The 12,767-nt window shown below is 47.3% G+C and overlaps 2 protein-coding genes across 2 annotated transcripts in view; one reads left to right on the top strand and one right to left on the bottom strand.

The window, feature by feature from the left end:
- LOC133342820 (major facilitator superfamily domain-containing protein 1-like) overlaps positions 1-2,317 on the top strand; it is a 42,836-nt gene extending 40,519 nt beyond the window's left edge. The window contains exon 13 of the mRNA XM_061552120.1: positions 312-2,317. Coding sequence (XP_061408104.1) covers positions 312-392 — 81 coding nt within the window. The 3' untranslated portion in view covers positions 393-2,317. The remainder of the gene's footprint in view (positions 1-311) is intronic.
- A 36-nt stretch (positions 2,318-2,353) lies between these two features.
- Positions 2,354-12,767, bottom strand: part of FBXW7 (F-box and WD repeat domain containing 7) — an 84,834-nt gene continuing 74,420 nt past the window's right edge. Inside the window, 4 exon segments of the mRNA XM_061552448.1 lie at positions 2,354-6,370; positions 7,330-7,540; positions 9,368-9,593; positions 11,781-11,962. Of these exon segments, the coding sequence (XP_061408432.1) occupies positions 6,102-6,370; positions 7,330-7,540; positions 9,368-9,593; positions 11,781-11,962 (888 nt within the window). The 3' untranslated portion in view covers positions 2,354-6,101.

Genomic DNA, 12,767 nt, shown 5'->3' with positions numbered 1-12,767 from the left:
TGGAACGCTCTTCTGATATTCGGAAGCCACTGGAGCTACGCACTTTTAAATTGAAAACTATTTTTTTTGTTTAACTACTTTTTGTGTTGAGTTTGTTGTCCCTCCCCCGCACCTCCGATGAGCACGGGTTGGCTACGTCGGGTGCGAAACGACATCAACACGCGTACATTTTGACGAAAATGCAGTCAACCGCTGCAGCAACGTTGAATTTCCTTAACCGTCTCCGAGCCGAGCACCGCCTCCTTGCTCGAAAGCACAGACTCGCCCACGACGAGTTCCTGACGCCCGCATCGCCGTGCCTCCTCTCGCAGGGCCAGATCATCAACAGATCACGCGTGCGCCAAGCGGCGGACAGAGTCTCGGAGGAAGCCCCTTTGCTGACGGACGGATGAGAAGACGAGCGGGGTGGACATGCGTGCGGGAAGCATCATTCTATCCACACACACAAAGCACCCCTCCACCCACCTCTAGAAAATGTAGATAGAGAAACCCCTGCCCCTCGTGAATTAGAGATGCACGAGATGATCGTATAAATCAAACTCGCTGCATGGCGTGATGCAATATCGCTCTCGCAGATAGATATATCCGGACGTTGGGGAAATCACGTCTCGGGTTGACGGGCGGGGGGAGGAGGATTGCTTCTGCCTGCAAGCGTGGTAGCGCAGCAGCTCCGTCATATAAAATAAAATAAAAAAACCCGCTCAGTTGTATCCGCGTGCCTCCCCGGGCCAACAAACGAGTACTGATGGGACTTGACTTGCATTTTCTCAACTCCATTTTTTATCATTAACAAACTGCCACGGCTTGTAGATACTAACGAGACTGAAAAGCTTGACTGTTGGTACAATACGCACGAGGCAATGCGCAAGGACGTGGAGACAATCCTTTAACTTGGGAGTGGGACGCGGAGCAGGGGAAGGGATGTGTTCACGCTGTAACTGGCAGAGGTGTGGACTCGAGTCATGTGACTTGGACTCGAGTCAGACTCGAGTCATGAATTTGATGACTTCAGACTCGACTTGGACTTGCATCACAATGACTTTGTCCCACCTCTGAGGTGTGGACTCGAGTCATGTGACTTGGACTCGAGTCAGACTCGAGTCATGAATTTGATGACTTCAGACTCGACTTGGACTTGCATCACAATGACTTTGTCCCACCTCTGAGGTGTGGACTCGAGTCATGTGACTTGGACTCGAGTCAGACTCGAGTCATGAATTTGATGACTTCAGACTCGACTTGGACTTGCATAACAATGACTTTGTCCCACCTCTGAGGTGTGGACTCGAGTCATGTGACTTGGACTCGAGTCAGACTCGAGTCATGAATTTGATGACTTCAGACTCGACTTGGACTTGCATAACAATGACTTTGTCCCACCTCTGAGGTGCGGACTCGAGTCATGTGACTTGGACTCGAGTCAGACTCGAGTCATGAATTTGATGACTTCAGACTCGACTTGGACTTGCATAACAATGACTTTGTCCCACCTCTGGTAACTGGGGCCATGCTCTGTCCCCCCACAGTAGCAGATGACGTGGAATGCAGCCGATGTGGAGACCGTTCTATACCTATTTCACGGATGTCTGAATTTGTGCATTCCTCGCGGGCATTTTACTACGCCACGCAATGGATTGCAGGATTCTTTTTTTTGCTCCCTTCCATTTTACGTTCTATGTGAAAGCTTAAGACCGGCCTGTTAAGTCCTTGAGAAACCGTTTTTTTCCCTCTCGATACATCTACATTATTACAATCGTAAATGTGCCTGATGCACCGTACACAAAATGTAAACGTTTCTTTAAGTGGCAATTGAAATTAAATGTAACCTCATTGCTACTCAAGCCAAAGTAACACGGTCAGTGGTTTTCTCATGTAACAATTCAGTGACATTAATAGGCGTATACCTGGGTTGTATTAAAGCTTCTTTCCTTTAAAAAATCTGTCCGCAAAGTTTACATTTTCTAAATGTGTAACATAGGCGCTAACATAGAGGTGCTTAACATTGATCAGTCTCATGGGGCACCTTTATCAAGGGAGCCGCAAGATCCCATTTGCCTTGGATGTGTGGGCGCAATTTGGGAAAAACTTGAGGCTCTTTGGAGAACAGCTACGATTGCTACGGATGTGTAGCTTTGACAATTGCACAAACGCCGGATAGTGCGATGTGATAATGAACGCTGTTTAGGTTAAATGCGCGCTGCAGGAGGTGGCATTCAAACATCAGCCGACGTCGTCGTCTCCGTGTTCACCGAATGGGAATGCTGTCGACAGCGACACAAACGACGAGAATCAGGCGCGCGCGTGTAAACACGCACACACACGCGTGTAAATACACACACACACACGCAGGGAAGTCCTTCCATTGAGGTACACTTTATTGCACTTTCATATGAAAATAAAAATTTCTAAGTAAAACAAACCAGTAACTCAATCCCTTTTTCATATGTTACATATTTGTAATTAATTTTTATTTGTTTTTCCTTTTTTGTGTTTTTTTATACTTTTTTTTCTGCTTCCACTTAATGTGATCCGTCTTGCCTACGTCACACATTTTGTTCAGATGGCACATACCCAGCGAAGTGACGGCAAACGCCTCCTGACCCCACCCCGACCTCGCGTGCACACTGCCCTGGCTTGGACGAGAGGCCAGCCACCCCTCACACTCTCACGACCCTCGGCAGACACCAGCAAGGGACCAGCGTCTCCGTCTGCTGGCTCAACAAAGACTGCCACCAGGACGGGCGGGTGCACGACAAGCGACGGCTCGTGTCGAGAATAGAGGGGGGGGGGACCCGGTGGAAAATCCTTCCCGACACACAGACTGGTCGTCTCATCTCTGCCGTTCCCTCAAGTCTCATTTAAGATGCACATTGACCAATGAAATTAAGTTTTTTTTCATTTTTCTCTTTCTTTACAACGTGACATTCATAAGCAGCAGCAACAAACACGCACGTGAAGGAACATGGTGATACAAAAAAAAAAGACTGAATTCAATACTGACGGTTAGTGAAAAAAAACACACAAAAAAAAACTCCCTGATCTTTTGAACTACATCATTTTTTTTTTGCCACTAAGTGCGGATCAAAACCGCTCTATGTACATCGCCATGAACAGGCTATACAGAGCAGATGGCATCACTGTACAGCTGCCCCCCCTGCTTAGAGGCCAATTCAAGTTCACAGTTTCTATGTGGAATTATTTACACGCGGACGGGCCACGAATGACAAAAGCCAATCCCCCAAAAACCCTCACAGAATCCCACAATCAAAAATGGAAGGAAAATCCTGCTTCGGCAAAAAACAAAAAACAGTAACCGGACCAACGCACGCACACACAACACTAAACATAGTTTTAAAACAGCACATTCAGAAGGCCTCAGTTCACCTAAAGCTTGTCACGGAGAGCACTTACAGCTGCTCGGTTGAAGCTCTGATCCCGTAATGCGTCTCATCGGAGCTCATTAATCACCAGCGGCAATTAGAGTTCACTCTAAATGCACCCTGGTCCGCCCACTGACCTGCTGGAGAAACGCACAGCCTGCACTCGATTGTGTACAGCGGCCATCGGTTTGGGGGAGTGACCTGACAATTTCACGAAGAACGTGGCGCCCGTTCATATTCAAACATCGATGCATTTTGTCACGTCGCCTTAAAATTGATAATCTTTCAGTTTAAATTGGCTCAATTGCTCTGGCGCTATCAGCCCCGCAGTACACACTTCGGCTTCATTAAAACAATATATCCCGTGCTGTGCCTTTCCTTACAGCATTCCAGTATGTATTTAATTTCAGTGTGTTTGCAGAAAAATAGTTTTTCTACACTAAGGGCTTGGGGTTATGAATGTGTGTGTGTGTTTGTGCAGGAGTGTGTGTGCAACAACAAAAACAAGACAAAGAGCAGAGAGGTGCGGTGCGGTTTTCAGTGCAGCATCTATTTTTACGTCCCAGGGGGGGGCCCCACTTACATGCGTGCGGCCATAAAACGACGAGTCATACGTGTAGGCAGGCTCAGCACGGGTACTGGGGGCCGGGGTGCGTAACGGCCGAGCGGGCCACGCGAGTCTCTTCACCCACAACAGTGACGACGATGGCAGCACGAACGGTGAAGCGAGTGACCAGAGAAGACGGGCCGTTTCTATAAGAGTGCACGAACTGTGTATACGCAACGTGTAGCACGCAAGGCTACTGAACCCTGTACTAACTGCCCATGTACAAACGTGAGACGAACATGAGATCGAAACAGCACCCTTTTAACTGAGAAAACGAAACAACAAAAGCTTTAAAACGCTAACACAGGAAAACAAAAATAATTGAAGTGGTTAGCACAGCTTTCACATTAGTCCCAACGTGGGTTGATGTTACAGTCATAATGACGAGGCGCAGCGTAGGCTGTGTGGAGAGTAAACAGGCTGGGATATCGCATGCCGCATTCACAACGCACCTTCGCTTACAAACCTGGCCTTTTACGACAATTGAAAGTGTATCCCAAACAGAATGGATATGTTCGTAGGGTCATCAGGTTGCAAATATTTTTTTTTAAACCTAACGATGACGGAAAAATGTAAGAGAACGCTTCATTTTTGGCGACACCACAGCAGCGGGTTTGGCGTGCAGAGGCCCCGAGCTCAAGTTTGCAATGTTGGCAAAAGCAAGCTTATTTCCGTAGTTTTTTAGACGATTAATCTGCTGCGTTTCAGCACGGCGTCCGGTAATCATTTTCGCTCGGCGCCTTCTCCCCTGCAAAAGGTGAGCTCTGCGCCTTTCTGTACCCTCTGCAAAAGGGTGTCCCCCCGCCTCGTCGTGCGACATCAGCAGACGGGCCCTTTCGTGGGCACGACTCCCAGAGGCTCTGTGTCACTCTGTGAGCACTGGAAGCTGCCCACCAAGTGATAAGCGCTTTTATTTTCGTTGGTTTCGAGCTGAAATTGTTCAATCGTACTCGATCTCGCCGCCGTGATATGGCAACCGAGGTTTTCTTCTGGAACCCAAGGAACACGGGGGGGGGGGGGGGGGGGGAGCACGCGCACACCTCACGATGTCATCCCACATAGCTGATGGCCAACGCAGAAAACTTTCATCAAAGACTTCACTTTATCCCTTCTATGCATCCCAGCTCGAATGGTTACCAACAGAGCAGTTTTAGTCGTATCACAAAAACAAACGAGTAAATTGATAACGATCAAGAAAAAAAAATACCTTTCACAGGCTGTAGTGTAATCCATTAGAACAAAGTGTTAGGGAGGCTTATTCTGCTGCTTACATTCACATTCCTAATTTTAATGATCCACCACAAAGACTTCTGCCAAAGTGGGTTCCCATGTCCCTCCCTTCGCGCTTCACTGCACCGAGCGAGCGAGGTCCCTGCTCTCATTAGGTTCAGTCGCTTTAAGGCCAGCAAAGAAAAACTATCTTCTTCGGCTACCAAAACTCCCACAACCGCTGCCGCAAAGGAAGGTCCTTGGCTGCTGTTATGGAAGAGTGAACGCCACAGACCACTGCTGTGCCGTCTTCCATTTGGTGTCAACCTTGAGCAGTCCGATGCAAGAAGTGCTTTGGGTCTTACCCCACCTCCAGTCACATGCGCTGGGTAGACAGGGTGGCACGGCAAGGGCCTGACAAAGAGCCTTAAAAAGTGTGAGATTTTAAATCGCTTGAAATTTGTTTAATTTTTTTAAATAGAGTTCTCCAAGTCAGTGTACTTTCAAGTCAGTAATATACCACAGGCAACTTGAGGATGGTTGGTGGGTGGGGTGGAAGGTCAGCTGAAGATTTCAGTCGTCAAATCTTCCTGCTTGTTGTTGGCACTCAGGTGTTCCATTTGTGTCCCGTATTTTATACATTTAGGCTTTTTTTGTGTGTGCGTGATCCCTTCCAAAGTTGGCACGTGAGCAACAAGCCCATTTCAAAGAGACCCACGGGGTCTACTACTTTCGTGCCCTTCAGCCTCACTGCCCATCACCACCACCCCCCCCTCCTCCCAGTGCCACCCACAACCACAGGCGCACAGCGAACGCGCGCCGCCACACCCTCGGCGTGGCCGAGCACTCGTCGCGATCGCCACCGCATATCCGCGGAGCCCACCGGCCGCGGTGGGGAGGGTCATTCACTTGCTGTCCACGTCAAAGTCCAGGACAAGCAGCTTGGTCTCCTCGGTGCCATTGCGGCTGCCCACGGCGCACACCAGCTTGGTGTTGGAGCAGCGCACGCGCCACACCACCCCGCCGCTGCCGCCGCTGTCCAACGAGACGAGGTTGCGAAGGAAGTCGCCCGTGCGCAAGTCCCACAGCTTCACGGTGCCGTCGTCCGAGCTCGTGACCACCAGCTTGCGACTGAACTGAAGGCAGGTCACCGCACTCTGATGCTTGTTCGGCCCTGCGGCAACGCGGCGACGGCGAGTTGAAGACGGAGGAGGTGAAGGGAAGAGAATCCAAACAAAGAAATTGCATTAATAGAGACTCCCATATGGATAAATTAACACTCGACACTGAATGATGCTAAAAAACCATCCCAGAAGAGCACCACGAACATGAATCGAACCGCAACATGATGGGCCAATTGCATTTTTTACAGGTACTGTTTAATGACGACAAGGCACATGTATAGCACTAAGATTGTTTTTTGTTAAAGTGGCTTTACCTGGCTTTTTCTCCGCTCCCCTCGAATATGCTATTATTATTTCGTTCAAACTCATATTGCGTACTACTCGGTAATGTGCATTCTCTCGAAACATATTTGGAATGTAATACTGTTGCAAATGGAATTGCTTAACCCTATGTTTAACCTTAACTCTTCTTTAATCTTTTCCCCCCAAATGTTATATTGATTGTGCTATATGGGGGTCATATCATGAGATAAAGAATCCATCCTGACTTTTCTCAGAGCAGTGCATCACCACCACGCCCTGTGAGCGAACAGTCTGTGTCAGGAGATTTCACAGAACTTCTTCCAACAGATTTCGCTACAGGCAAAAGAACTCTCACCTGGCCTGGTACACAGTAAAAACTATTGCATAACTATCAAACTGATATTTTTAAATTCTCAGAGCTGCAAATTAGCCAAAGGTTCAAAAAACTAAATTTAATGATGGTTTCTTTCATGCAGATAATGGTAATTGGGTTGAGATAATCAACTCACTTGAGAACATAATTTAATCACAGGTGTCTGAAACCCAGATTTGAATTCAGGATCTCAGCAGCGCCAGGCCCGTGTCCTCCAAGCCAGTCGGCTCCACCAGAAACATCCGAGGCATCTTTACCATCTCAAAAATCTACTTAAAATGTAACTTAACGTGACGCAACAAAGAAATCGTAAAATTGTATCCATAATCCCACCTTGCAAAGTCTGTAGGCACTGGCCGGTTTTGATGTCCCAAATCTTGACGGTGGAGTCTGCGTTTCCCGACACGAGGATGTTGTCCCGGAGCTCCATGCCGCTGGTGAGCGACTGGTGGCCCACGAGCGTGTGTAAGCAGGTGCCCGTCTCGGCGTCCCACACGCGTATCGAGGTGTCCAGCGACCCGCTCACGATGTGCACACCGTCAAACTGCGCGTGACGCGGGGACGGGTGGGTGGGTGTCGTGGGGGGGGGGCGGCGACGGAAAACCAAACGGTCATGAATTAAGAATCATCGCAACATATTTATTCAAACAATCACGATTAAAAAAGCGATCTAGTGTTGGGCCACCATTGGACAACGGTCAGGGCATAACTTTGCATCTGTCAAGTATCTCTATTTGCACTCCTCTTGTCTAAAATTACCCACAAGCCGGCCAAGACCCTAGGTGGCCATCCATCTTAATGTTCCGGTTACAGCCCGGCAAATAAGATACTAATGAGCCTGACGCTTCGCAGGCTTGCACACGGAGCTGGAACGTGCTGGGAACGGCTATGGCACAATTCTATCACACCCGTAGCGGTCCTTTATTTATTTTTTGACAAAGACAATAAAAGCTGAAGGGCAAGCACGATGCTTCAATTCCACACGCATATATATAATGTGCAGACGAGAAATCGTTTGCATTACTCGCGATAACACTCGGTGCAAGCCTCTCCTCGAAAGATGTCTCCCATTCCACGGGCTCTCACTCTCAGCTAATAGACGCTCTCTATATTGGAGTCTATATTTGCCAAATCACCCTAAACTGACACTGCCAGGCTGTGCCATTACGCCACTAAGCCAATAAGGGTACAACGGTGTGTAATCGCGCGATTTCGTCACGTTGAATGACCAAGTAATAAAACAGGTGAATATTGAAATAAAGTGGCTTTAATTTAACAAGCAAGGTGGCCCAGGAAAGTCAGGATTGTTGTGAATTCTGCGAAAGCGTGCGAGTCTAAATTAACCAACCTGCGGCGCCGCACTGCAAGAGACAGACCGACGAGACCGCGGCGGACACATCCGTGCCATAGTGGTGCGTACGACCAATCTCTCTCCGGCACGTGTGCAGCAGGAGTGATAGTGGGCCAGCGCTCGTAATTACTAGGTGGCTTGTGTGTTCCCGGGTGATTTGGAGCAATTTTGGGCCGTTGTGCACCAGCTGCACAGTCCAAAAGGTATAGACTTGTCACCGAAACCCCATTAATGTCAAATGGGTTCAGTTCCACCCACTTAGCTAAACAGTTGAGACAATACCGCTGAATCCTAAGTGGTCCACACGTATAAATCAATAGTACGGCGAGAGCACAGCAATGCAATGACTGACACAATGCGGTGATGACACAGCGTTCAATAACTTGCTGTCGTTATGGCAAATCACAAACACTCCAATAGTTACACCCACCTGAATGTAGCCAAATCAGAGACAACTCTGATTGCCATTATTATAGGTCGAAATGATTCATCAATTAGTTGCTTCCATTGAACTAAAACAGTGAGTCAACTTAAATGTTGTGCAGTTAAAAACACGGATGAAAAGAAACCGGTGCACATTCGAAGCACTGATCATCATGACCTAAATGGCAGCTCACATTTGGCTCATTAGGAATATTTATTTGAATCCATGTTGCCAAATTCCAATGACGAACAACAAAACACATCCTTAAAAAGAAAGGTTTAAATTTCACAAAAATAATAGCGCACCTGCCATCTGGAGTGACTAATTGATTTCCCACTCCTCAATTACAACGGAGCTGTAACCTATTACACAATTAGGGTTCAATTCACATGTTAGCAGATAGGTCAATTCCTTTCAGAAAAGAGCTCCATCTTGACAGACCTAATGGGACAGAAATGCACAGCAGTGCTCCGTTCGGTGCAAAAAGGCCCATCTTACAACAACGTGAATCAGCCCCTTAATTACCGGGTTGCCAGCGCACCATTTATCGTAAAAAAAAATCGGTGGGGTAGCGGAAAAATTGAACGCCGGCTCACCTGCAGCGAGTAGACTCTGTTCGTGTGACCCTGCAGCGTGTGCAGGCACGTCTCGCTCTCGGGGTCCCACACCTTCACCGTGTAGTCGTACGCGCCGCTGACGACTCGCCGCCCGTCGTACTGCACACAGCGCACGGCCGCCACGTGGCCCGCGAGCACGTGCAGGCACTGGCCCGTCTCGATGTCCCACACGCGTAGGGTGGCATCGCGGGAGCCGCTCACGACCCTGGCAAAATGGGGCAACGGGGGAAATCCGTCCACTTGTGACCGCGACGTCGTGTTTCGGTGGCGCGGGCGGTGACCGGTCGTGGGCAAGGCCTCAAACCTAACTCCCCGTTTGGTCGATGAACTGCGTGGGTGGCGACGCGTCAAATCGAGAGGTCGTCAGGCCGTTTGATGCGTTCTACAGCTACCAGATGAACGAGATGCCTTGGACGTAGTCCGATAACGGCGTCCAAAGATTGGGAGAGGAAGAGCTATGGTCCAGTGTTCTCTACACCACCCATCAACCACCACAGCATGTAAATATTGTATAAATGTAACAGCTTGAGGAATTGCATTGCAAGTATCGTAGAAGCACACAGACCAAAAAACACATCATCCCCTTTCATCATTAGCAGTGCTTTGCTTGATTCAAAATAACGGTTGGCAAATGCCTCATCCAATGACCCTTCTTGAGAATGTTCGTTGGCATTTTTTGTTTGTTTGTTGCTTTTGTACTCGACCAGGATGAATGACTGGGGCAGTGAGCGAGAGGCCTAGAAATCGACGGTTTACACTGTTCTTTGGATAAATAACATCCTCGATGAATAGGAACAGAAGCGTTGACTCGCGTGGAAAAGCCTCACCCTGTTGTCCAGATTGGAATATTAGGCAGCGCTTTCGTGTTTTGTACAAATGTGTGTAAAAATATATATACACACAACAGGCTAGAAATGAACAAATGTTTTAGATGGCTGCATAGCACAAGGCAGTTTACTTTTGTAAATTACCTTGTAAGGTTGACTTATAGACACACCATGAAGAACACAAATAAATCTGGACACGTTATCATTACTTTCGTGCAAGTTTTGTACGCAAAGCTGAAACATATGAAGCACATTAACATACGAACATTCCCACACTTTACTATGCCCTTGATTTTGTAGTTTGAGATTTAAAAAGATATGAAGGTGATATGAAGCAAGCAGAACAACATCACGCACACATGGAAACAAAAAATATTTCCCCAAGGACTCGTACAGTACACTACTCACACACACATATATATATATATCTCTTGCCATCTTTGCTGTCCAAAACTAAAACTGACTTCTAAAATCAGACGAAGCTACATACCGTAAATTTACATTGTTTTGGCATACAGCACTGCTAACCACATTAATCAATTATCTGCGTTCATGTGAGCCGTATAATATAGAGGTAATTACTGCGGTGGGCAACTGTTTGCATGACATTTTCAATTTCCTATTAAGGAAGCGGTAATCAATTTACGGATGACGAATGTCATGCGAGTGCATCCGCAGCCCGGTAATTTTTTCCTCCTCGTGAAATTCCTCCCACGCCCCCTTCGCCATCAATGCGAGAATGCAGCATCGCATGCATATTAGGAATGCTTACACTACGCCATAAATGTTGAGGAATTGAAAGGTTGCCATGTAAATCAGAGCTCCGAGCGGAGGGCATTTCTGCAATAGTGCTTACGTAAATAACGTTACAAAAATAAACGCTACAATCCGGAACACGACGTCAAATTTTGGCAAGCCACTTTGATTCATGTCGTGACCTTACGCATCACATTAATTATTTTGCCTGGGTAAATGGCTCTATTAAAATGACATTTTCCTTGCACGTGCCTCCTACTTCCTTCCCACGCAAAATTTTGACGAGCTGTAGCCACTGGAATAAGCTCTCCAGTGGCTGCTGATAGGTGTGTGGGTTTTGGTGGGGTTCATTTCACAGTCAGAGATTAAATCAGTGACATGTGACATCTGAACCCTGTGCTAGGCTTCACTTATCCTTAAATGGGTATTTGGTAAGGTGTGGAACCATCAGCATTTCGCTCGAAATATACGCTTACTAATACAGAAGATGAGGGGGGAGCAGAGGCGCAGGAGTCAGCCTACTAACTCTGAACTTGTTGACCTGTATTCATTTCCTCGCCATGGCTAACATCAGTGGTGAACGATATCTGAATCACCCCTACCCTGAACCAACCCGCACTGACCAGAGTGGTGAAGTATGGTCAAACAAACCCCAACGACCGACATGGCGTGGAGAAGGCCCTCGTGCAGAAAAATGGATTGCAAAGTGGCTGCACATCAATGCCGACAAAAGATTGGCCTCGACAGCGTGCAAGGTTACGTGCGGGGATGTGTGCTCGTGTGTCGTGCGCGTGTGTGCGATGACGCACCTGTTTCCATGCAGATGCATGCAGCGCACAGTTGACGTGTGTCCGTACAGCGTGTGCACGCACTGCCCCGTGTCTGCATTCCAGACTTTGAGCGTCCGGTCTGTGGAGCCACTGACGATGATGTTGCCACGCATCTGCGATGACCACACGCCGCCCGTGTGCCCCACCAGCGTTCGCAGGCACTGCCGAGGCACAAGCAAACAAACATCAACAAAGAGGGGAAACAGCAATATCCACGGAGGATCGGCTCTTTTCTTTATCGTTGGCGCTGCGTGGAACAAGACGTGTCTGTTACAGTGTGTGGAGGCATGCGTATTTGTGGCATATGCCAGATAAGAATGAAATCTTTGTTCATCTGATATACTACAAAGGAAGAGACTTGGCTTTAATGATAAAAATGTGCACTCTTGTTTATAAATGCTAGCTTTGTTTTTTCATAAACATTAACGGTTTTTTGTGCCCATGAAAGATAAACAAATCTTAAGGGTGGCCCACGAAGATAATCACAGTATGTGCCAAACCGTAGTATGTTTTAATATTTACCACCATGGAAAAAATCAACGTAGAAAAGGATTCCATGAGTGCCGTTTCTCAAGGGGTTTAACACGATTCTGCGGATGTAATTTTAATTATTCTACCATGCTCCATACTTGCTTTATTATGTCATAAGACCAACTACTTTTCTGGGAACAAGGGACAGATGGCATTTGTACTCGGGGATTAATGGAAATCTCGCAACAGTGGACAATATAAACACAATCTGCAATCTCACGGCACGCTGGAGAACACTGAAAATTATTTTGAAAAACGCACCCATGCAGAATAAATATATAATCAAATGAAACAAATAAGAGAGTGGTGGATGTAATAAAATCAAGCCCTTGATTCTAGAATCCTGATGAGCATCACCATGGCAACAAGGCAAAGTGCAGGGCTGTCTTGAAATAAGAGGCCACTTAATATTGCAGGCGAACCGGATTAACAAAA

Source organism: Lethenteron reissneri, chromosome 16 (genome assembly GCF_015708825.2).
Source record: "Lethenteron reissneri isolate LAM-NWPU_2019-01 chromosome 16, ASM1570882v1, whole genome shotgun sequence".
NCBI classification, from domain to species: domain Eukaryota; kingdom Metazoa; phylum Chordata; class Hyperoartia; order Petromyzontiformes; family Petromyzontidae; genus Lethenteron; species Lethenteron reissneri.
Note: the sequence above shows the minus strand (reverse complement) of the source record. Positions and strands in the feature narration are given on the sequence as shown.